The 27046-nt window shown below is 42.2% G+C and overlaps 1 protein-coding gene across 9 annotated transcripts in view; it reads right to left on the reverse strand.

Moving 5' to 3' along the window:
* Window positions 1-27046, reverse strand: part of kansl1a (KAT8 regulatory NSL complex subunit 1a) — a 59195-nt gene that overhangs the window by 24634 nt on the left and 7515 nt on the right. For 5 of the 9 annotated variants that reach the window (XR_016487192.1, XM_090202344.1, XM_021565382.3 and 2 more), the window contains exon 3: window positions 22161-23556. Coding sequence is in view for 6 of the 9 variants with exons in the window: in XM_090202344.1 (XP_090058470.1) it covers window positions 22161-23488 (1328 nt within the window). In the remaining 3 variants the exon portion in view is untranslated. Of the gene's footprint in view, window positions 1-22160; window positions 23557-25601; window positions 26168-27046 lie in introns of those variants that run through there. The other 4 variants (XR_016487193.1, XR_016487191.1, XM_021565387.3 and 1 more) reach the window with 2 other exon arrangements.

Below are 27046 nucleotides of genomic sequence, written 5' to 3' on the forward strand. Positions count from 1 at the left end.
TGTGGCCAATCAGTTTACTGCACGGTCACGCGGTTCCTTCTTTTTCCCCTGTAATGAATACGCTATTGTCCGGTTGGAATATTATTGAAAATGTTTTATAAAAAGACCCTAGGATTGATTGTAAAAATTGTTTGATATGTTTCTACAGACTAATGGAAATCTTGACTTTTCGTCTGGATTTTGCGCTCGCATTGTGCCTTTGGGATAGTGAACTAAACGAACAAAACGGAGGTATTTGGACATAATTATGGACGTAATCGAACAAAACTAACATTTCTTGTGGAAGTGGGAGTCAATTCCGATGAAGATTAGCAACGGTAAGTGAAGATTTATAATGCTATTTATGACTTTTGTTGACTCCACAACTTGGCGGGTAACTGTATGGCTTGCTTTTGTGGCTGATAGCTGTTCTCAGATTACTGAATATTGTGCTTTTGCCGTAAAGCTTTTTTGAAATCTGACACAGCGGTTGCATTAAGAACAAGTTTATCTTTAATTCTATGTAAAAACATGTATCTTTCATCATTAAGTTTCTGTTATTTGTGGCTCTCTGCAATTTCTCCAGAGGTTTTGAAGGCATTTCTGAACATGGCGCCAATGTAAACAAGGTTTTTGGATATAAATATGAACTTGTTCGAACAAAACATACATGCAACATTGAGTCCTAGGAGTGTCATCTGATGAAGATCGTCAAAGGTTAGTGATTCATTTGATCTATATTTCTGCTTTGTGAGACACCTTTTTGGTAGGAAAATGGCTGAATGCTTTCTGTGACTAGTTGCTGACCTAACATAATGATATGTTCCACTTTCGCCGAAAAGCCGTTTTGAAATCGGACACTGGTTGGATTAAAGAGAAGTGTATCTTTAAAATGGTGTAAAATACTTGTATGGTTGAGGAATTTGAATGAGATTTGTTGTTTTGAATTTGGCGCCCTGCACTTTCACTGGCTGTTGGAGAGGTGGGATGCTAGCGTCCCGAACGATCCCAGAAAGGTTAACTTCTTCGAGATAGGGGGCGCTCTTTTAATTTTTGGATAAAAAACGTTCCCGTTTTAAACAAGATATTTTGTCACGAAAAGATGCTCGACTATGCATATAATTGACAGCTTTGGAAAGAAAACACTGACGTTTCCAAAACTGCAAAGATATTGTCTGTGAGTGCCACAGAACTAATGCTACAGGCGAAACCAAGATTACATTTCATACAGGAAGTCAGCCAGATTTTTGAGGCGCTGTGTACCAATGTCTCCTTATATGGCTGTGAATGCGCAAGGAGAGAGCCTACACTTTCTGTCGTTTCCCCAAGGTGTTTGCAGCATTGTGACGTATTTGTAGGCATATCATTGGAAAATTGACCATAAGAGACTACATTTACCAGGTGTCCGCTGGGGGTCCTCCGTCGAAATTATTGCGCAATCTCCAGGTGCGCGCATTTTTTCCATTTTGAACAGAGGAGAAACCAAACTGCCAGGCGTGACTTATAATCGCATAGATATGTGAAAAACACCTTGAGGATTGATTCTAAACAACGTTTGCCATGTTTCTGTCGATATTATAGGGTTGATTTGGAAAAAAGTTTGCGTTGTTATGACTGAATTTTCGGGGGTTTTTCTCAGCCAAACGTGAAGAACAAAACGGAGCGATTTCTCCTACACAAATAATATTTTTGGAAAAACTGAACATTTGCTATCTAACTGAGAGTCTCATTGAAAACATCTGAAGTTCTTCAAAGGTAAATGATTTTATTTGAATGCTTTTCTTGTTTTTGTGAAAATGTTGCATGCTGAATGCCAGGCTGAATGCTATGCTAGGCTATCAATACTGTTACACAAATGCTTGTTTAGCTATGGTTCAAAAGCATATTTTGAAAATGTTAACAAAAGGCTAAGCTTGAGAGCTAATATATTTATTTAATTTCATTTGCGATTTTCATGAATAGTTAACGTTGCGTTATGGTAATGAGCTTGAGGCTATAAATAGGATCCCGGATCCGGGTTTGCTCGTCGCAACAGGTTAAAGAAGGTCCAGACGATCCCAGAGAGTGCCTAAAGAAGGTCCAGACGTACACAGAACGGTGTCGTCTGCGTAGAGGTGGATCAAAGAATCACCCGCAGCAAGAGCGACATCATTGATATATGCAATACAAAATGGGATTAAAGTACCGGAATTAATAGTAAGCAAAGCATGTAGTCTCAATTGACTAGGTAGCTAGCGGACTACTTTAGCTTAGCCTCTTTGGTCTGCAATCCCGTTAACGGGATGATGTGACAACAGCTAGTGGAAGTGCAGGGCGCCAAATTCAAAACAGAAACTCAAATTCCTCAAACATACATGTATCGTATACCGTTTTGAAGGTAGTCTTGTTGTTAATCCCACCAGTGTCCGATTTCAAATATGCTTTTCAGCGAAAGCACCACAAACAATTATGTTAGGTCACCACCAAACCACAATAAAACAGCCATTTTACCAGCCAAAGAGAGGAGTCACAAAAAGCACAAACTGATTTTACTCTATCACTAACCTTCGTTGATCTTCATTAGATGACACTCATGACTTCATGTTACACAAAAATGTGTTTTGTTTGATAAAGTTCATATTTATATCAAAAAATCTGTTTACATTGGCGTGTTACATTCACTAGTTCCAAAAACATATTTTTTGCATAGCCACATCGATTCAACAGAAATACTCATCATAAATGTAGATAATACAAGTTACACATGGAATTAGATATACCTCTCCTTTATGCAACCGCTGTGTCAGATTTCAAAACAACTTTACGGAAAAAGCAAACCATGCAATAATCAGACGGCGCTCAAAACAATAGTCAAATTAGCCGCCATGTTGGAGTCAACATAAACCACAAATTACATGCTATATATTCCCTTACCTTGGATGATCTTCATCAGAATGCACTCCCAGGAATCCAAGGTCCACAATAAATGCTTGATTTGTTCGATAATGTCCGTTATTTATGTCCAATTTGCTACTTTCGTTAGTGCGTTTGGTACACCTATCCAAACGCTGGTGCTGGTCGACCATTTTTTCGGCCAAAATCTTCAAAAAGTTATATTACAGGTCGAAGAAACATTTCAAACTAAGTACAGAATCAATCATTAGGATGTTTTTATCATAAATTTTCAATAAAGTTCCAACCGGAGAAGTCCTTTGTGTCTTGAGGAGGAACGGAACGTAGGAAGATATCATGCGGTATGCGCGTGACCTGGAACTGGCTCTCTGCCAGTAGTCTGATTCATTCCCCTCTTATTCAGTCCCACAACACAGTAGAAGCCTCATTCAAATTTCTATAGACGGTTGACATCTTGTGGAAGCCCTAGGAAGTGAATCTACATTCATATCGCAAGGGGATTTCAATAGGGAATGGTTTGAAAATATACCGACCTCAGATTTCTCACTTCCTGTTTGGATTTCTTCTCAGGTTCTTGCCTGCCATTGAGTTGTTATACTCACAGACATCATTCAAACCGTTTCAAAAACTTCAGTGTTTTCTATCCAATACTAATAATAATAATAATAAACATATATTAGCAACTGAGACTGAGGAGCAGGCCGTTTACCCTGCACACCTTTCATCCAAGCTACTCAATACTGCCCCTGCAGCCATAAGAAGTCAGTTAACTTCTCTGATTTGAGATGGGATGATAAATAACATTAAATTGGCTTGGCTTCGTCGGCTACTGTGTCTCTCCCTCCCTATCCTGTCCGCTCCAGCACAACTGGCACGTCTCTCTCTTACTTTGCTCCATGTGCTTGCCACACAGACACCTGACACCTGGGAGCGTATGATTGTGTAATTATTTAAGGGAATTCGTTAAGTTTTCCAACCACTGTACTTTTTCCATATTTTGTTACGTTCCAGCCTTGTTCTAAAATGGATCAAATTGTAGATTGAGGGAGACACACACAATACCCCACAATAACAGAGCAAATACGTTCGTATTAGAGTTAATACGTTTGCAAAAGTATCAATAAAAACTGAAATATGTCGCATTATAAACAACGTGTGAGCTCCGTCCCAAATTCTCCCTTCAGTTTGTTATAGTGTTGGGATGGCGACTTGGGAGAAATATGTGCGAGATGGAATTTATTCTCTGTCCAGCTTGCTTATCATCTTCTTGAAACCGTCTTTGCTGACTGTGTAAAAAGGAATCATGTCTAAAGCTATAAAGTAGGGGATGATTCTTCTTCAAACGATTGAATAAATGTGAGGGAAGCAGCAGAAAAGGACCCTCAAATTCTGGTTTATTGATCCCACCACTCACCATCTACAGAGTTTCTGGCTGCTTCTCACAAAAGCATAGTTTGAAATCTGGCAGTTAAGATTAGAATTTTGATTACAACGTGCATAAAGGCTGGAGTTGTTTTAACAAAATAGCCCATCTACAATTTTTTTCAGCTCAGATTTACTCACGAGGCAATGGCAAACAACGCAGCGTAGGCATAGCCTTAGGGCTGACCCCAATTAGTTGACGAGTCGATTGTGTGGTCGTTGGTCGACCGAGATCGTTTTAGTCGAGCAGTAACAAATACACACATTTGCACCCACCTCAGTGAACTAATCCATTGCGGAGGCTTAGACTAAAATATAATTTATGCTCGATCCGAAAATGTGGTCGGAGGCTCCGTATGAAGCAATTGCGGAGCCGAGCTCCGTACCGCATTGCCATGCACCTCCCAAATGTTGTTTTAACAATACGGAAGACTCTGAATAGCTCCACATTGACATGATTGGTTGATGGTAGGTGGGAGCAGTACATCCTGTTGAAAACAAACTCTCTACCTTGACAACAGTTCTGCACTCCACCATAAAGCACAAGAAGTATGAATTCCCCGACTTCTGCTCGGGCCATATCACCGTAAATGCTGCCTGGCCAATGCAGACATCGTATTGACCACGCACCCAGACGGACAATGGACCTCTCTCTCCAGAATGCACTCCCGCCAATTTGTGCACATTCATTGTATCATAACTCCACTGTGCAAATTGTTTGCATTTGATTGTTACTGTATATCAATTCCCCATTACATATATCACCAGTATTACATTTACTGTTAATTCATAATCTACAATGTTTGTTACTTTGGTCACTTCCTTTATTTTAATACATTCAATATTGTTATTCAGAGTCTTCCCATTCTCACTGTCAGAGTGGACACATTGTTTGCTGAGTGCAAAACCTATGCTACACTTGTGAGAAACAAGTTTTGGTTTATTTCATTCCATTTTCGAGTTTTGTCAATCTAGTCAGTGTCTTTTGTTTGGAGCGCTCCTGTTGATGTTAAGTAAGGACGTGCACACATAGAAGTAGGCCTATAGGCTACCCGGCCTGCGAGCAAATGTAGGCATATAAAAAGGTGCCCATTTGGGGGTTTCTGATAGTATTTCTGATTGGCTTAACGCACCACCACTAATGACCTGTGGAGCTTCTCAAAGTAATGTTTTCACCTCAAAATTAACTCTTTATATCCATTGAGAATTATAATAGTTCCTCAATGTATTTGAAAAATCTTTTAGCTCTCTTTCGATAACCACTCAGCATTAAAGGGAAAATTGTCATGCTCTGATACAATGAAAATGTCATAAAACGTGCATCAAAGCTGAGACCGAGAGACTGAAAAACAGCTTCCATCTCAAGGCCATCAGACTGTTAAAGCCATCATTTGCACCTTAGAGGCTGCTGCCCTATATAGATAAGACTTGAAAATCACTGACCACTTTAATAATTAGGGATGAACAATATATTGGTGAATATATCGGAATCGAACGATATTAGCTTTGACCGAAGTCTAGTTTAACACCGATGTTAAAAATCGATGTATAGGTAGGTATTCAAGGTAGCTTTGACAACGTAGGTACATGACGTAATGACACCCCGTAAAATGTTGCACTACACATGCAGCACAGCGTTCCTAACTTAGCCCACACAATGTCTGCTGTGTGGATTTAGCAGTCAACAAGTCAAGCATCATTTGAAAAAGTAAGAGTTTCAGCGAGAGAACTCAAAGGCAAAATCCATTAAAGCCAAGATGATGGTATTCATTGCCATTGACAATCAAACGTTCTGTTGCTGGTGATGTTGGCTTTCGCCGACTGGTCGAGCACCGGTACACACTAAGTGCGCTATTTTTCAGATGTTGGCCTACTGGCGTTACACAGCTTCACGACATGCATACTACGGAACGTGTCAAAAAAGATATAGTAGCACTGTCAAAGCTGAACAAAAAAGTCAGCAAACAAGCAAACCTCGGACATGAACTATGTGTTTACAAAAATGATTTAGGAATCCTTGTAAGTATTAGCAAGATTGCCACTTGTTCGCCTATTGAAATCGAACTTCAGTTCATGAAAATAAATCGCTAGCCAGCTACTTAACCTTGTTGCCCAAAGCTAATGTTATAAGCAGCCAGCTAGCTTCATCTGGCTAGTGAGGCTCGACCGGACTGGGTTATGTATTGTGAAGCTAGCCACAATAAGGATTAGGCACAATTGTGGGATTTGCGGTTTGCCTTCAAACTAAAAGTATGTTATTGACAGTGATGCAAATGAATACAAATGGTAGAATTATGCTATGCTTTTCATTTGAAGGCTAACCACTAAGTCCACTATTGTTACTAATCCTTACTGTGGCTAGCTTCACATAGATAGGGCCGACCACCATTAATCAAATAATAACAGTCCTATAAATTAGGGTTATTTTAAATGGCACCTAGCTATATAGTTAGCTAGCTAACTAAAGCTACTGAAACAGATGTCATTTTGCTATATTTTGGGGGGGAAGAACATTGTTTACATCCATGAGCTAGCTAGCTTTGTGATCAGCACTGTAAGTGCGCAAGACAACTTTACCAGCATCATAGCATATGTAATGATGAATCGTTGTGACATATGAAATACGAGTGAGTGTAATCAATGTATAATAACTACGTAAAAAATTATGAACACGTTCAATTATTATGTGACGTGCAGTCATATTCAGGTCCTGATTGGTCAACTAGCATATTTGACACGTCAAATAGTGTTAATTTTTGGGGGACACGCAAAGACCCAAATGGCGTTCCTTATAAATCATGGTAGAGAATGAAACGACTTAACAAATTAACAACAAAACAGCTCAGTAAGTGAAAGAAACAGACTGATCATTTTTCGCTGGTAATGGGGACATAAATAAATGGTCAGTGTGGTGTGTGTAACCTTTATTTAAACTAGGCAAGTCAGTTAAAAATAAATCCTTATTTACAATGAGAGCTCAGACAACGCTGGGCCAATTGTGGGCCGCTAATATTTTAAACATTGGTTTTTTTTGGCAAGGAAAATATCAGATACCGTATCAGCCAAAAATGTCATATCGGTGCATCACTATTAATGTTTACATATTTTGCTTGCTTACATATTTTATTGTTAGATATTACTGCACTGTTGGAGCTAGAAACACAAGCATTTTGCTACACCAGCAATAACATCTGCCAAACGTGTATGTGACCAATAAAATTTGATTTGAAAATTGGCCTAGCCAATTACTTCTTATCAGTACTTAACTTGACAGAAATAGGTTCCGGTACTCAGTTTGGGTGCTGGTATTGTTTATATTTAGGTCCATGAGTTCCACAATACATTTTTAGATAATATTCTATAAGAGGAACAAGAGCTCAAGCAGAAGAAAATTTGAGGTGTCGGTACTCAGCTCCAGGCCAAGTCAAGCACGGCTTCTTATTCCCTGCGCAAATAGCCTAAAGCTGTCTCTGTCCTGAGCTCACTGGCACAGGAAAGTCTGAGGGCCCAGAATATTTTACATGTTGCAAGTTCGCCGGACCCAAGTTAATAGTTGATACCCTACGTTTCAAGCTCGTTGCACAGGCCATGAATAGCCAAATATTTTCTACCTGCATGCTGCAATGTTATTTGTTGGCTTTATGTAGGCTATTTTTAAAATAGTTGGCAATGGCAACAGAAGGAAGTTTTTTATGTATGTATCATTTTCATTTAGATATACATTTTGATTAACAACATGACAATGATTTTGAGATGTGAAGACAAATTAAATGAAAACCATTACTGACATGCAGATAGAAATGGTAAGATTAAATTGGCATTTCACACGAGAAAGGTTGCAGACTCCCCTCATGTAGCCTATTACCGGCAACTTCAGGAGAGTAACGAAAACCAGCAGGAGCGGGAGAATAGTTGGGTCAGGTTGCGGTTTTCTACTTACCTAGACCTTTGGTTCCCTCGAGACATTTGCCTTATTTCAAACAAGTTCAATGCATATAGTTGATTTTAAGACATATAGGGTGTGTATTTGGAAAAATACACATTTAACCTCTTGGGTAGGGGGCAGTACTTACATGTCCGGATGAAAAGCGTGCCCAAATTAACTGCCTTGTTCAGGGGCAGAACGACAGAATTTTACCTTGTCAGCTCGGGGATTCAATATTGCAACCTTAGAGTTAACTAGTCCAACGCGCTAACCACTTGCCTCTCATTACACTGCACGAGAAGCCTGCCTGTTACGCTAATGCAGTAAGAAGCCAAGGTAAGTTGCTAGCTAGCATTAAACTTAATCATAATCACTAATTATAACTACACATGGTTGATGATATTACTAGTTTATCTAGCTTGTCCTGCGTTGCATGTAATCGATGCAGTGCGCATTCGCGAAAAAGGACTGTTGTTGCTCCAACGTGTACCTAACCATAAACATCAATGCCTTTCTTAAAATCAATACACAGAAGTATATCTTTTTTAAACCTGCATATTTATCTGGATTTATTTTAGCTTAGCAGGCAATTAACCAGGTGAAATTGTGTCACTTCTCTTGCGTTCATTGCACGCAGAGTCAGGGTATAGGCAACAGTTTGGGCCGCCTGGCTCATTCCGAACTAATTTGCCAGAATTTTACGTAATTATGACATAACATTGAAGGTTGTGCAATGTAACAGGAATATAAAGACTGATGGATGCCACCCGTTAGATAAAATACGGAACGGTTCTGTATTTCACTGAAATAATAAATGTTTTGTTTTCGAGATGATAATTAATATGGTCAAATCTGGAAACTTTTTTATTTTTATTTCACCTTTATTTAACCAGGTAGGCTAGTTGAGAACAAGTTCTCATTTGCAACTGCGACCTGGCCAAGATAAAGCATAGCAGTATGAGCAGACAACACAGAGTTACACATGGAGTAAACAATTAACAAGTCAATAACACAGTAGAAAACAAAGGGGGAGTCTATATACAATGTGTGCAAAAGGCATGAGGAGGTAGGCGAATAATTACAATTTTGCAGATTAACACTGGAGTGATAAATGATCAGATGGTCATGTACAGGAGATATTGGTGTGCAAAAGAGCAGAAAAGTAAATAAATAAAAACAGTATGGGGATGAGGTAGGTGAAAATGGGTGGGCTATTTACCAATAGACTATGTACAGCTGCAGCGATCGGTTAGCTAGCGATCGGTTAGCTGCTCAGATAGCTGATGTTTGAAGTTGGTGAGGGAGATAAAAGTCTCCAACTTCAGCGATTTTTGCAATTCGTTCCAGTCACAGGCAGCAGAGTACTGGAACGAAAGGCGGCCAAATGAGGTGTTGGCTTTAGGGATGATCAGTGAGATACACCTGCTGGAGCGCGTGCTACGGATGGGTGTTGCCATCGTGACCAGTGAACTGAGATAAGGCGGAGCTTTACCTAGCATGGACTTGTAGATGACCTGGAGCCAGTGGGTCTGGCGACGAATATGTAGCGAGGGCCAGCCGACTAGAGCATACAAGTCGCAGTGGTGGGTGGTATAAGGTGCTTTAGTGACAAAACGGATGGCACTGTGATAGACTGCATCCAGTTTGCTGAGTAGAGTGTTGGAAGCCATTTTGTAGATGACATCGCCGAAGCCGAGGATCGGTAGGACAGTCAGTTTTACTAGGGTAAGCTTGGCGGCGTGAGTGAAGGAGGCTTTGTTGCGGAATAGAAAGCCGACTCTTGATTTGATTTTCGATTGGAGATGTTTGATATGAGTCTGGAAGGAGAGTTTGCAGTCTAGCCAGACACCTAGGTACTTATAGATGTCCACATATTCTAGGTCGGAACCATCCAGGGTGGTGATGCTAGGCGGGCATGCGGGTGCAGGCAGCGATCGGTTGAAAAGCATGCATTTGGTTTTACTAGCGTTTAAGAGCAGTCGGAGGCCACGGAAGGAGTGTTGTATGGCATTGAAGCTTGTTTGGAGGTTAGATAGCACAGTGTCCAATGACGGGCCGAAAGTATATAGAATGGTGTCGTCTGCGTAGAGGTGGATCAGGGAATCGCCCGCAGCAAGAGCAACATCATTGATGTATACAGAGAAAAGAGTCGGCCCGAGAATTGAACCCTGTGGCACCCCCATAGAGACTGCCAGAGGACCAGACAGCATGCCCTCCGATTTGACACACTGAACTCTGTCTGCAAAGTAATTGGTGAACCAGGCAAGGCAGTCATCCGAAAAACCGAGGCTACTGAGTCTGCCGATAAGAATATGGTGATTGACAGAGTCGAAAGCCTTGGCAAGGTCGATGAAGACGGCTGCACAGTACTGTCTTTTATCGATGGCGGTTATGATATCGTTTAGTACCTTGAGTGTGGCTGAGGTGCACCCGTGACCGGCTCGGAAACCAGATTGCACAGCGGAGAAGGTACAGTGGGATTCGAGATGGTCAGTGACCTGTTTGTTGACTTGGCTTTCGAAGACCTTAGATAGGCAGGGCAGGATGGATATAGGTCTGTAACAGTTTGGGTCCAGGGTGTCTCCCCCTTTGAAGAGGGGGATGACTGTGGCAGCTTTCCAATCCTTGGGGATCTCAGACGATATGAAAGAGAGGTTGAACAGGCTGGTAATAGGGGTTGCGACAATGGTGGCGGATAGTTTCAGAAATAGAGGGTCCAGATTGTCAAGCCCAGCTGATTTGTACGGGTCCAGGTTTTGCAGCTCTTTCAGAACATCTGCTATCTGGATTTGGGTAAAGGAGAACCTGGAGAGGCTTGGGCGAGGAGCAGCGGGGGGGGCGGGGCTGTTGGCCGAGGTTGAAGTAGCCAGGCGGAAGGCATGGCCAGCCGTTGAGAAATGCTTATTGAAGTTTTCGATAATCATGGATTTATCGGTGGTGACCGTGTTACCTAGCCTCAGTGCAGTGGGCAGCTGGGAGGAGGTGCTCTTGTTCTCCATTGACTTCAGTGTCCCAGAACTTTTTGGAGTTGGAGCTACAGGATGCAAACTTCTGCCTGAAGAAGCTGGCCTTAGCTTTCCTGACTGACTGCGTGTATTGGTTCCGGACTTCCCTGAACAGTTGCATATCACGGGGACTATTCGATGCTATTGCAGTCCGCCACAGGATGTTTTTGTGCTGGTCGAGGGCAGTCAGGTCTGGGGTGAACCAAGGGCTGTATCTGTTCTTAGTTCTGCATTTTTTGAACGGAGCATGCTTATCTAAAATGGTGAGGAAGTTACTTTTAAAGAATGACCAGGCATCCTCAACTGACGGGATGAGGTCAATGTCCTTCCAGGATACCCGGGCCAGGTCGATTAGAAAGGCCTGCTCACAGAAGTGTTTTAGGGAGCGTTTGACAGTGATGAGGGGTGGTCGTTTGACTGCAGCTCCGTAGCGGATACAGGCAATGAGGCAGTGATCGCTGAGATCCTGGTTGAAGACAGCGGAGGTGTATTTGGAGGGCCAGTTGGTCAGGATGACGTCTATGATGGTGCCCTTGTTTACAGAGTTAGGGTTGTACCTGGTGGGTTCCTTGATGATTTGTGTGAGATTGAGGGCATCTAGCTTAGATTGTAGGACTGCCGGGGTGTTAAGCATATCCCAGTTTAGGTCACCTAACAGAACAAACTCTGAAGCTAGATGGGGGGCGATCAATTCACAAATGGTGTCCAGGGCACAGCTGGGAGCTGAGGGAGGTCGGTAGCAGGCGGCAACAGTGAGAGACTTATTTCTGGAGAGAGTAATTTTCAAAATTAGTAGTTCGAACTGTTTGGGTATGGACCTGGAAAGTATGACATTACTTTGCAGGCTAACTCCTCCCCCTTTGGCAGTTCTATCTTGACGGAATATGTTATAGTTGGGTATGGAAATCTCTGAATTTTTGGTGGCCTTCCTGAGCCAGGATTCAGACACAGCAAGGACATCAGGGTTAGCAGAGTGTGCTAAAGCAGTGAGTAAAACAAACTTAGGGAGGAGGCTTCTGATGTTGACATGCATGAAACCAAGGCTTTTTCGATCACAGAAGTCAACAAATGAGGGTGCCTGGGGACATGCAGGGCCTGGGTTTACCTCCACATCACCCGCGGAACAGAGAAGGAGTAGTATGAGAGTGCGGCTAAAGGCTATCAAAACTGGTCGCCTAGAGCGTTGGGGACAGAGAATAAGAGGAGCAGGTTTCTGGGCATGGTAGAATATATTCAGGGCATAATGCGCAGACAGGGGTATGGTGGGGTGCGGGTACAGCGGAGGTAAGCCCAGGCACTGGGTGATGATGAGAGAGGTTGTATCTCTGGACATGCTGGTTGTAATGGGTGAGGTCACCGCATGTGTGGGAGGTGGGACAAAGGAGTTATCAGGGGTATGAAGAGTGGAACTAGGGGCTCCATTGTGAACTAAAACAATGATAACTAACCTGAACAACAGTATACAAGGCATATTGACACTTGAGAGAGACATACAGCGAGGCATACAGTAATCACAGGTGTTGAGTTGGGAAAGCTAGCTAAAACAGTAGGTGAGACAACAGCTAATCAGCTAGCACAACAACAGCAGGTAAAATGGCGTTGACTAGGCAACGGGGCCAACAGATAAAACAAACAAGCAGAATGGAGTACCGTGATTAACCTGTTAGAGCTCTAGGGGCGCTATTTCATTTTTGGATAAAAATGCATATTCTTGACAGTTTTGGAAAGAAAACACTCTGAAGTTTCAGAATCTGCAAAGATTTTGTCTGTAAGTGCCCCAGAACTCATTCTACAGGCGAAACCAAGATGATGCATCACCCAGGAATTAGCAGAATTTCTGAAGCTCTGTTTTCCATTCTCTCCTTATATGGCTGTGATTGCGCAACGAATGAGCCTACACTTTCTGTCGTTCGCCCAAGGTCTTAGCAGCATTGTGACGTATTTGTAGGCATTTCATTGGAAGATTGACCATAAGAGACTGCATTTTCCAAGTGTCCGCCTGGTGTCCTGCGTCGAATTCGGTGCGCAATTGCCAGCTGCTTCTACTTTACCATTTGATTCAGGGGAGAAAGCATGTGTCCAAGAACGATGTATCAATGAAGAGATATGTGAAAAACACCTTGATGATTGATTCTAAACAACGTTTGCCATGTTTTCAGTCGATATTATGGAGTTAATTTGGAAAAAAGTTCGCGTTTTGAGGACTGAATCTTCAGATTTTTTTTGGTAGCCAAATGTGATGTATAAAACGGAGCTATTTCTAATACACAAGGAATCTTTTTGGAAAAACTGAGCATCTGCTATCTAACTGAGAGTATCCTCATTGAAAACATCAGAAGTTCTTCAAAGGTAAATGATTTTATTTGAAGGCTTTTATGTTTTTGTTAATGTTGCTTGCTGGATGCTAACGCTAATGCTAACGCTAAATGCTAACGCGAAATGCTAACGCTAGCTAGCTACTTTTACACAAATGATTGTTTTCCTATGGTTGAGAAGCATATTTTGAAAATCTGAGATGACAGTGTTGTTTACAAAAGGCTAAGCTTGAGAGATGGCATATTTATTTCATTTCATTTGCGATTTTCATAAATAGTTAACGTTGTGTTATGCTAATGAGCTTGCAAATAGATTTACACAATCCTGGATACAGGGGTTTTTTCATAGCTAAACGTGACGCAGAAAACGGAGCGATTTGTCCTAAACAAATAATCTTTCAGGAATAACTGAACATTTGCTATCTGAGAGTCTCCTCATTGAAAACATCTGAAGTTCTTCAAAGGTAAATGATTTTATTTGAATGCTTTTCTGTTTTTTTGTGTAAATGTTGCCAGCTGAATGCTAATGCTAAATGCTACGTTAGCCATCAATACTGTTACACAAATGCTTGTTTTGCAATGGTTGAGAAGCATATTTTGAAAATCTGAGATGACAGTGTTGTTAACAAAAGGCTAAGCTTGAGAGCTAGCATATTTATTTCATTTCATTTGCGATTTTCATGAATAGTTAACGTTGCGTTATGGTAATGAGCTTGAGTCTGTATTCACGATCCCGGATCCGGGATGGGGAGATCAGAAAGGTTAATGGACAGTCCAGCGTGCATCAGCTATGTAGCCAAGAGATCAGTGTCCAGGGGGCAGCGGTGGATGGGGCAGGGAAGCTGGACTGGCGAGTGTTATCCAGGTTAAAAAAACTAACAATGACTAAATAGCTTGTAGCTAGTTAGCTGGTTAGCTTCTGGGGGTTCTTGAGTGTGTACTAAAAATTAAAAATAATAGCGATTCCGTATCACATTGGGTGAGGCAGGTTTCCGGAAGGTATAAACAAGTTAAAAACAAGTTAAAAACAAGTTAAAAATCAAAAAGAGATAGAAAGAAAGTAAATATGGATCCAGTGAGTGTTTGGGACGCGGCGATTCAGACGGTTAGCAGGCCTGTGCTAACAAGCTAACAGTTTGTAGGCCCGGGCTAAACAAGGTAGCAGTTAGCGGACCGGAGCTGGGCAAGCTAGCAGTTAGCAGGCCGAATTAGCAAGCAGGGAGATAACGAGGGCTAGAGAGTTAGCCTTTGGGGGACGTCGCGATGGGGTGAGTCTGTTTATTCCTCTTCATGCGGTGACATCGATAGACCGGTCGTGGGCCCGGGTATTGTAGCCCAGGAGTATGCTACGGTGGTAGCACAGGTGCGCTGGCCGGGCTAGCTTCAAGCTAAGTGGGTGGAAACGCTAGCCAAGGAGTAATCATCCGGGGTTGCGGTTTAGCTAGATAGCTAGTTGTGAAGATCCAGCTGAGAAATGTTCCGTTTGCGGTGGGGATCCGGGGATGAAAAATAAATAGGTCCGTTATGCTCTGGTTAGAGTCGCATTGTTCGAACTGGCGAGAGCTTTCCGAGCTAAAGGTTAGCTGATGACCGGTTAGCTGAAGACCGCTAGCACAGCTGGTGGTTAGCTGGCTAGCTTCAGTTGAGGGGTTCCGGTTCCGAAGTAAATATAAATACTTTAGGAAAAATAGCTACATTGGGTGAGGCGGGTTGCAGGAGAGTATTGGAAGCTTAGGTTTAGCAAAATGTTTTTAAAGAGATATGCGAAGAAAAATATGTAAAAAAACGAAAAAGAAACGATATATACAAGGGACACGACACGACAGGACGACTTACTGCTACGCCATCTTGGAACACATGACCTACGGCTTGTATTTCTGTGTGTTATTATGTTCTAATTAAGTCTATAATTTGACAGAGCAGTCCGAGCGATGGTGGGCACCAGCAGGCTCGTAAGCATTCATTCAAACAGCACTTTTGTGTGTTTTGCCAGCAGCTCTGATGTTTATGAATTCAAGCCTATCAACTCCCTAGATTAGGCTGGTGTAACGATGTGAAATGGCTAGCTAGTTAGCGGGGTGCGCGCTAATAGCATTTTAAACGTCACTCGCTCTGAGACTTGGAGTGGTTGTTCCCCTTGCTCTGCATGGGTAACGCTGCTTCGAGGGTGGCTGTTGTTGATGTGTTCCTGGTTCGAGCCCAGGTAGGAACGAGGAGAGGGACAGAAGCTATACTGTTACACTGGCAATACTAAAGTGCCTATAAGAACATCCAATAGTCAAAGGTATATGAAATACAAATCGTATAGACAGAAATAGTCCTATAATAACTACATCTAAAACCTCTTGCCTGGGGATATTGAAGACTCATGTTAAAAGGAACCACCAGCTTTCATATGTTCTCATGTTCTGAGCAAGGAACTTAAACGTTAGCTTTCTTACATGGCACATATTGCACTTTTACTTTCTTCTCCAACACTTTGTTTTTGCATCATTTAAACCAAATTGAACATGTTTCATTATTTACTTGAGGCTAAATTGATTTAATTGATGTATTATATTGTTAAAATAAGTGTTCATTCAGTATTGTTGTAATTGTCATTATTACAAATACATTTTAAAAATCGGCCGATTAACCGGTATCGGCTTTTTTTGGTCCTCCAATAATCGGTATCGGCGTTGAAAAATCTTAATCGGTCGACCTCTACTTGAAATGGTAAAGAGCGCTAACCAGTCCAGGACTGCTGATTTTGTTGACAGTGGATCTTGTCACATTGAGCTATATTGTAGAGACAAGTTCCCATACCTCTTAGTTCAAGCCAATGTCTGTTTACCATGCTTATGATGCGCCCCAGTATTAATTCAAAAGAGGTTCAGTTTTAGTGGTTTTCTTTGAATACTAGCAGGCCTGTCTCCTGGTTGTGTATTTGTATTTTCTGTATATTTTAGCGTAATGGCCTACATGGCTGAGGGCTGCCCATATTGAGAGATCAGGGTTTCTGAGGCAAGAATCTCATTACATCACATGCATTACATTGGCCTAATACTGAATATAAAGTAGGACTGGGAATTGCCCGGGACCCCTCGATACGATATCACGATACTTAGGTGCCGATACTATGTATTGTGATTCTAAATGTATTACGATTTGGTACTGTGATTTAATTGCAATTTGGTGTTCCAAGTACATTGGTCACCATATTATTTATATATATATATATATATATATATATATATATATATATATATATATATATATATATATATATATATATATATATATATATACGATTTGTTTAACACTTATTTTCTCAAGGCTCTCTTGTTCCTCTACAGCAGACATATATATATATATATATATATATATATATATATATATATATATATATATATATATATATATGTCTGCTGTAGAGGAACAAGAGAGCCTTGAGAAAATAAGTGTTAAACAAATCGTCTCCCTATTTAAAAAAAAAGAGGGCGAGCATGTTTCGAAGGAAAATACTGCTGTTTTGGTGCAGGTACAGCCAACTAGCACAGAAATATTGATATTGATCAAAACTATACGATATCCCCCCATCACTAATAGAAAGTGTATAAAAATCAGTCTGAGGTTGCAGTTCTGCTCTTGAAGATTAAATTATATCCATTCTAGGGAACTAGAAGACTTTAAGTCAGTTAGCCCTAATCCAGTTCATGTTTTAGCTTTATACACGGGCCTAGTGCATAAAATGTGTACAAAGTTTTCTAATAATCAAGCCAACTAAGTTGGCTGAGGCCATGGCTTGCAGCGCATGCTGTTGCTCAGCATTACTGTGCAGTTTTCTAGTATCTCCCCCCTTGTGTACCGTTTCCCATCCTGTTCGACACATCTGGATTTGTTTAGCTCCAGTGAGTTCCTCCCCAACATGAACCCACAGCCGGAGTTACATAACCCCTTCTCTTTATGATTGCAGCTCTCCAGCTGAATTTGATCCTCTTCGCACCCCACACCCTCTGCCTAGTGCTGCTGTGATCCATGCACAGGCTCTTATTCACGCTTCCTCTGAAGGTAGGAGTTAACTTCTTAAGGTATAGGGGGCAGCATTTTCACTTTTGGATAAATTGCGTGCCCAATTTCAACTTCCTGCTACTCATGCCAAGAATACAGTGCCTTGCGAAAGTATTCGGCCCCCTTGAACTTTGCGACCTTTTGCCACATTTCAGGCTTCAGACATAAAGATATAAAACTGTATTTTTTTGTGAAAAATCAACAACAAGTGGGACACAATCATGAAGTGGAACGACATTTATTGGATATTTCAAACTTTTTTAACAAATCAAAAACTGAAAAATTGGGCGTGCAAAATTATTTGGCCCCTTTACTTTCAGTGCAGCAAACTCTCTCCAGAAGTTCAGTGAGGATCTCTGAATGATCCAATGTTGACCTAAATGACTAATGATGATAAATACAATCCACCTGTGTGTAATCAAGTCTCCGTATGAATGCACCTGCACTGTGATAGTCTCAGAGGTCCGTTAAAAGCGCAGAGAGCATCATGAAGAACAAGGAACACACCAGGCAGGTCCGAGATACTGTTGTGAAGAAGTTTAAAGCCGGATTTGGATACAAAAAGATTTCCCAAGCTTTAAACATCCCAAGGAGCACTGTGCAAGCGATAATATTGAAATGGAAGGAGTATCAGACCACTGCAAATCTACCAAGACCTGGCCGTACCTCTAAACTTTCAGCTCATACAAGGAGAAGACTGATCAGAGATGCAGCCAAGAGGCCCATGATCACTCTGGATGAACTGCAGAGATCTACAGCTGAGGTGGGAGACTCTGTCCATACGACAACAATCAGTCGTATATTGCACAAATCTGGCCTTTATGGAAGAGTGGCAAGAAGAAAGCCATTTCTTAAAGATATCCATAAAAAGTGTTGTTTAAAGTTTGCCACAAGCCACCTGGGAGACACACCAAACATGTGGAAGAAGGCCTAGCCCCACCTCATCCCTCAAGGAGCGCATTTGTTATTCCTCGACCTCGAGACACTTGCGTTCAGTCAGCATGGCCAATGCAACAATGTTTATGACAATGACGTGGTTTTCACTTTGCTTCTTAATATAAATCCACTAGCATTCTATAATTACACAATTAGTGTGTTTCTTAGATCTGCAAATGGATAGTTTATTTTCTTAGGAAGTTGGGCCTAAATGTACCGAGTCAGAGCAAACGTAGCGAGCTATATACAGCCTGATAATAACAGTAATGATATAGACCAAAATCAGCATGTTATTTGTGCAACATTATCTTCTAAATCAAAGAGGAATACGTGAAGCATGAAAGCCACACGAAGTAGCAAAAAGAACATTCAATGTCGCCAAAAGACTATAGAGTTCCCTAGGAAACGCATCAACACTTTGGTTCCTACCCTGTCACAATAACTCCTCCCTGGCATTTTCATTCGCTGTCATGTCAAACACTGTATTCAAAGTGCCAACTATTATATTCTAACTACAGAATTAGAATAATCATTCTATTTCCATGATTCCGACAGTTCACACAAGTGGTTTGCTCTAAATCGCAAGTCAAATTGCGATTGCAAAAAGATAAGGCCTAGATTGTTTGCCCATATAGTGCAGCCCTACATGGATGGCAGTGTGGAAATTCTCTCAAGTGAGTGTAGGAAACACAAATGTATGAAAAAGCTGAAAATTATTTTTCATTGAACTGAACAGTATGAAAAATCAGAATGGAGAAAGACCCATTGAAATCACTAAGAATGTATGTGTTGCCACCCTAGTCACATGCACTACTCAAAGCAAATGTATAACTTTTATTCAAGAAACATAAAATATAGTATAAAAAAAACTAACATTTGTTATATATTATGATATGTTTTGGCCATATCACTCAGCCCTAGGAGCACACAAAAATATGCAGAAAGAGCAACCGTCAAGCAGTGAACCAAATTCATTTGGGTGGGGTTTAGGCTATAGGTCTGTTACGCTGAAACAAAACCACCACTGAACCCTCACCATGTAGAAAAGGCTTAGGCTATAGGTTTGGGCGATGTCAACCTATCCTATCGCGATGATGTATCCATAAAGCATTGTGATTATTGATCGTATTGCCTCCTATTGGTCAACCCACAAAATGTATTTAATTTTTTTATTTTTATCCAAAACTACTATAATGCGAAATCGAATCATGACGAAAAATCATGTTGAAAGCCTGGGCAGAGGTTAAATGCAAGCAAATATTTTCTAATATTAATTTCTGGCGAAGGAGCTTCAGGATGGAACAGGTTTGTGTGCGTGTGGCGCGCACATGATTGAGCAGTGATTGTCTGATGAGGAACGGGATGTCTTAACATAGTGAGTTAGGTTATACGTTATCGGCTAGACAGAAGCAGTCTAGTCTTCAGAACTGAATAATAATTGCTTTATAAAACAGTAAATAAATGTTTTCTCTCTCAAAGCTGTGATTGCCTATTCCTAGGCTTCCCTAGGCTAGGCCTAGTAGGAGGATGGGTAATTGGCTATTAGGTTTTCAACCTCGCATGGAGGGTTTCCCCGGCCCGCATAAATAGTTAATTTCTTAATAAGCAAACTTGATTAAACTTGTCATTAGATGTTTCTATAGGCTATTGTTTGTTCGCTCTCATTCCCCTGGCTACTTTACATTTTTAGGATATTCAAACAAATGAGAAGGAACCCTGTTACATTAATTATTTGATTGAAAGCAATGCTTAAAACGATGAAAGCTTAGCCTATAGTAGAGCCCAAAGTCATATTCATAGCCTATCAGAGAGAGAAATAGGGAATATAGGCTAAACATTTTTTTTTAAATGTACAGCAAGACAGTTAAGGAGTGTCGGTTATACATTTTTTTTTTAATGAACAGGTACAGGATATAGCCTAAGGCCCATGTATCCGACAGAGAAAGTCGCAAACAGAGACACAGGCAGCGAGAAAGATTCCGACTAGACATTTTGTGCTACTTTTTTGGTGGAATCCTCCACTCCGCCTGGCTTACATTCCACTCTTGCATTCTGTATATAACATGTATTGAAATACGCTATAGCAAATAGGAATAGACAAATTACTCTGATTTTAACGTGCTGCCCTTCTGTGCGCTGCGAGACTGCTCTTCACTGTGCGGAGCCAGTATAGTTCAAATAGGCTAAACCAGGGGTATTCAACTCTTCCCTTACGAGGTCCGGAGCCTGCTGGTTTTCTGCCCTACCCAATAATTGCACCGATCTGGTCTAAATTAGTCCCTGATTAGAGGAGAACAATCAACAAATGCAGCGGAACTGGCTTCGATGTTCAGAATTGAGTTTGAAGGGGCTAAAGCACTGTCTGGTCACATATTGATGACGTCAACATGCTATCGCACTAAGCTAATCTACTTCCCATCCCAGGTACAACAAAGCTCTACCCAACTGCAAACCCTTTAGGATAAAAATCCAATTCATTTGTTATAAATGGGGTTACCAAACAGTTCAAGTAGAACAATTTATCATGTAGTGAAGTCTGTACATCACTCTTTCCCCATCCAGACAAAGAATCAGCCATGTCAATCTCTATGCTTGTGCCAATAACTCAGGCTTCTCTCTGTATGGATACGAAAATATTTAGGCCAAAAGTCCAAAAGGAACAGGAAGGGGCTGTAAAATAAGTTCTCTGCTTTGTTAATCATCTACCAAACGCCAAACAAGTCACCAAGTCCATTAATGCCGCTGACCCAACTGGCAGTCTATTTTCACTCAAAAACATTAAGCAGAAATGAGGCACTCTGGCTTGCGCCTTGCGTGGAATACATTTGAAAGCCCCCGCTGAGAAAAACACAAGAGAAAGTGGAAATGTGAAAATTATACCCTTTGCATGAAGTCACATTTCCGCCTTGGTTTTATCTAAATCAAAACATGTATTCTGTATGTGCTCTCTGTTCTCTGTTCTCTCTCTGCATATAAACAGTACATTCAGCTCTAGCCTTGTGGCAGTACAGCACTGTGGACGGGGACTTAATAGATTCACACAGTGTACTCAGTCTCTCCAGTAACTACAGCATCACACCCACACTACAACACCAGCTCTTCCAAGCAACTGGCAATATCGCCCCCTTCCTGGAGTTTGATCCTTCCATTCAGGGAGATGGGGCATCTCTAATTGCCATTAGCACCTGTTAGCCCAAATAGAAGATTTTTAGTTCATCTGCACAGAGCAGCCTTCTAGGTGAAAGCTGGGGACCCTTTGTACCGTGTAGATTAAGATCCCATTATCTTGAGTAGAATAGTTAGGGGAACACCATCTCACCTTCCATCTATGTTAGTCCCACTTTGTCCCCTTCTGGCAGGCAACAAACATCAAGAAGATTACATGATTTGGTTGACGAAAAGCTCTTTCAGCCTGTGATGCTGCTTGAGCCAAAGAAAAGGGGCATGGTAAGCCCCTTCTGCTCAATACACTGATGGTCACAAGGTGCAAAAAGAGTTTGTTTTTCAAAAGACCCATATGGCTTTAGCTTGGCATATGAACACTCATCACTTCAGTCTCACCATTTTCTAAACCTTTATATGATGGAACGTCACTTGGGGTCCTCATGTCACAACGTTGCGTCCTGTGGTACTTACATTTTGATGTGCCGCTGCTCAATGTCCACTCTGGTCAGCACCTCCTCCTCCAGGTCGGTGTCCCCTCCCGAGCTGCTCTCCGTCACATCCGAGTCGAAGTTGCTCTCAGCTACGTGCAAGTTGGCCGTGCCGCTGAGGTAGAGGCGCTCCAACTCCGTGGGGATGGAGCCGCTCTTCAAGAACCTGCCCAGGCTGTCCCTGGCTCCCAAGGAGTGCCGGCCCGGGCGCCATGTGGCGGTGGTGTCCCCCTTGCGCGTTGTGGTGGCGGGAGGCAGCATGCTGAGGGATGAGTCCAGAAATCCCCCCAGCTGCTGCTTAACGTGGCGCTCCACCTGCTTGGCCTGCACCACCTGCAGCCGCTTGCGTAGCCTCCGCATCCGGCCCTCGATCTCACCCTGGCGGCTGCGGTTGAGCAGAGCGCGCTCCTTCACCTGGGCGTCCAGGCTGCAGAGGGTGGAGGAGGGGGACTGGGGTGCCGGAGAGCAGACTGGGGACCCCTGCTGGCTTCTGCCTACCCTCTCCCAGTCAGTCACAGGCAGCATCAGCTGATTTGAGGGTGTGTTCAGCTGATTTGAGGATGTATCAGGCGCCACAAAGTGAGCTGGTTGCTGATGGAGGCCATTTCCTCCTGCGCTGTGAGAAACCCCCAGGGAATGCTTTTGCTTGACGGGTCCCTTTAAGATGGCGCCCGTGAAGGCCTTGGAGTCCAGTGGAGGTATTAGGGGCTGAGATTCAGCACTGGCGGAGGGTTTGCTCCTGTTCACCGCCACCACGGAGCCCGCTGCGCCGGACATGGCCAGCTTCTTGGCTAGGCCATTGATGGCCGCCACGGCTTGGCCACCGCCGTTGCTGCTCATAAGGCTCTTCAGTTGTCCTCCGGACAGCTCCAGAGTCTGCCGCTTACTCAGCAGGAAGTCTCCCCCGCCGTTGAACAGCGAGCTGGGCAGGATGCCGTGACTCTTCAGCACAGACTGCTTGATGAGGACTCCTTGCAGTTTAATAGACTCCTTGGTGGAGGGGACGGGGGTCACATCGGAGCACAGGTAGGAGGCTACCAGCGGCTGGAGCTTGCCCAGGGTTGAGGCCGGGGACTGCTGATGCTGCTGGGTCGGCTGCTCCTGGTTCCCGCTGCAAAAGTTGTGGGAGTGTTCGTCGGCGGCGGAGACCTTGCATTTGCCGGTGCCGCTGCTGTTGTGGATGAGGATGTTGCTTGTGTTGCCGTTCTCTGTGCTGCCCGGGGAGAGACTGGAGGACTGGGCAGCCAGTTTGAAGCGGATGTGGTGAGCTTCGGCTGGGGCGTCGGTGAGAGCGGGCGCCATCGCAGCCATGCAGTGCAGAGAGATGGACTCCGCGGCCTGCTCCACACCACCCGCTTACTGCCCTGCCAGAGGACAGCCTGGGTGGTCAAGAAGAGACAAAGTCAGACACTAGTACCACACAGTAAAGGTGTGATAGACAGCAGACACACCCAATCCTGGTCGGTGACCAACAAACCTGCCTCAAGTAACCACAGGTTGACTAACACCTCCTTAAAATACTACAATGATTAACATAATTTACTCTGACTAAGGCAAATTAGAGATGTTGTGCTTCACTTGATAAATCTAACAAATTAAATAAGATAAAAGCATTTACTTAGAGAAGTTGAGAAAACAAGGAGTATGTAGTCTGCTTTAAATTGGCCTATTAATTTACAAAAAGCATGCAATTGGAACCTCTAATTGCATATTAAATAGCAACCTTCATGTTGATAAGCATAGCATACTGCCTAAGACCTAACAGACCATAGTCAGGGTGGTAAGTATGGTGTTGCCTGAAAACAGGATTAAACAAATAATATTAACATGCATCTGTTTTTTTATTTAAAATTAGGCCTTTAGTTAGGGCAGAGTCAACATTAAGAATATCCAGCAGGCTAGACTACTTTGTGATCTAATAAAAAACAGTCAGGCAAGTAGATTTATGAGCCCATTTCTTTGTGATTGAACTTGCTTGACTAGCCTACATGGTTAACATGTAGGAAATAATGAAAACAATGTGGTCAACAGCAAGAAACTAGCCTAGCGGAACCTCAGGCTAATAAATCCTACAGCTAACTGCACCTGTGCTTGTGTGAACAAGTTGGCCTTCGTCATTTAGGACTACTCCCCAGGCTCCTCCTCAAATAATTATCTGTGCCCTGTGACCATTGAATTCAAGGATAGTCGGATGATAAGGAGGGAAAGCAAAGCAGCCAATGCAAATTATTCAAACCCTACTAAGTCAGATGCAGCAGGGTTTGGAGGTGTGAGCAGGTGGATTTAGCCCAATAGCCCAAAGCACATGATGACATTCTGAATTCCACATTTCCTAAATCATATGTAGGCTACTAGATAATGTTCACAAGGTACAGCCTTGCTCGTGGTGCAATCAGTGTGTATGGTTAATACCGATTTTAAGGGGGACGTTTATTATTGGATTGGTATTTAATTTCCGGTAAACATGCGAATCTGGTCCAAATTCGATCTATGGAATCTTGCTAGACAGAATCCACAATGATAAAAGGCGTTCTGCTTCTTCCCTGTATCATCTGTCAGGCGATATGAATGGAGGGGGGGGGTTCAGTATTCCACCGCAGTTTCTTGTCAGCGCGCACAAACGCCATGTTGTATTTCCGAGGGAGATTCAATGCAATTCATCCACATTAAACCGCCTATTCAGCGCTGATAAATCCAATAAACTTGTCCCTATCAAAAGGCTTGACGTTGAAAATGTCAATCTAATTATTACGTTGACGTTATTCATGCATTGGCTACTGTTTTCGATATATCAAATTTCCCTTTATTTTCCATGACGCCTTGGTAAAGGATTTGTTCGCACAATGCCCCCTACAAATGTTTACGTTTATTGTTTTTGTCTTCAAATTCACGTGTCCAGTTACTGATTCGAACGTAATGCATCTCAACTAATTATTTAGCTAGCTCGCTCCAAATCGTGTGTATTAAATTATTATGTATCTTATTCTAAATGGCAGCGTTAACGTTTGCTAACCGTGCAGCCAAATGTTGGCTAACGTTAAATCAATAAGCACACAACTGTAGCGGCCTAGCTAGCTTACGTTATATTGTAACGTAAACAAAACGTTTGAAAAGCAATAGCAAAAACATTTCACAGTGTATCTTAGTTCATAAGGTTATAGTTTTTTTTAAATTTTATTTATTTTAAATACAATGGCTATTCTAGACATGCACATGATTCTGGCAATGCAATTTGTTCTCTAAAATAAGCCACATGCAAACCACGCTTTGCTTGACAATGTGTGATTGCTAAATCAGTTTAATCGTTTTTAATAGTCTACTTGAATTAGGTACATTTTTGTCGAATGCTAAACCGGACAAGTTAGTCGGAGTAAAGACTAATCAGTCTTGTTAGCTAGCTAACAAAGAAAAAGGAGGAACCTACCACGTGACGAGGCGCACTATCCGAGTGAATTTCGGCAACAATCCCCCGCAGTTTTTGAAGGAAATGTAAACGGATACCACAACAAAACACGATTTGAATCGATTAATCAGCCATTCCCCTTTCTAAAAATGCAATCCTTTTTTATTTAAGACCCCGTTTCAAGCGCTCCAGATTCGTTCCGGAACCAAGCAATGGGCGAATCAACTAACGTAGCAAGCTACACCTTGCTTGCTAACTAACGTTAACGCGCTAAAGTTAGCTAGCTAGCGCGCCTCGCTACTAGTAATAGCAAGTAAGTGTAAAAATGGTCCTTTCTGGTCAAAAATACTTCTGTTAATTATTTTACAACAATCCTTTGTCGCAAACTCCGTTCCCCACACCCTAAGGTGTTTGAGAAGGCCAGTTTTTCTGGTGTTTGAGAAGAGCCTATTTTCTCGTTTTAGGGAGAGACGCTCAGAAAATGGCGGCTTGCTCCTCTCCCTCTGATTTGAGTCTGACAAACAGAAGTGGTGGTGGTGTGTGAATTCTGGTAGGCGGGAGACATTTCTCATTCTCGCCGCTAGACTGAAGGGCAGACAAGAGACTACATGAAATGCCCAAACGTGCCATAAGAGGGGGCTTCTTAAAGCATTTCTCTGTATGTGCATGTAAAAAGTGTCCCACAAACAAAAACCTGAACAAAAGGGTAAAAAGCCTCCCCTGACACTGTATCAAAATTGTACTCGCTACACTCGCAATAACATCTGCTAACCATGTGTATGTGACCAATACAATTTGATTTGAATTATTTCTATAATATCTGTAGTGCTCAATGAATGGCACACCACGAGAACAACCTTTACCTAAATGATTTTGTATAATTTGTCATGAGACAAACAAGAGTTATACTAGGGCTAGGCTATTCATACATCTGATGTACCAATACACACAATGGACTGTGGAAGGATGTACAGCAATACGCTGCTAGAACCAAGTGCACCACAGATGTATGCATCCTCCTTACAGATAAGATAACTGTCTAAAGTTGCATTGGAAATGTCTGCTACATTGGCAGAGTGTGATGCAATAGTGGGTGCTTGTTTTGCCCCCTGGTGGGTGAAGATTTAATTTTATGCCCAATGAAGGGGTTTACCACAGAAGTGTCAAACTCATTCCACGGAGGGCTGAGTGTCTGCGGGTTTAAAACCTAGACAACGAGGGGAGTTCCTTACTAATTAGTGACCTTGATTGATGAATTAATACAAGGGTGGAGCGAAAACCCACAGACACTTTGCCCTCTGTGGAATGAGTTTGACAGTTGTTTATAAGATGTACAATCTCCACCCACCCAGGCGATGCAAAATGAATTAGTGCAATTGCTTCTGCTTTGGTTACTAAAACACTACGCTCCCAGTGGACCAGACATGTTACTCTCCTGGGGTGTGTTCACAGAACGGTGTATGACA

The sequence above is a fragment of the Oncorhynchus mykiss genome, chromosome 16, assembly GCF_057628025.1.
Source record: "Oncorhynchus mykiss isolate SJ-2025 chromosome 16, ASM5762802v1, whole genome shotgun sequence".
NCBI lineage: Eukaryota > Metazoa > Chordata > Actinopteri > Salmoniformes > Salmonidae > Oncorhynchus > Oncorhynchus mykiss.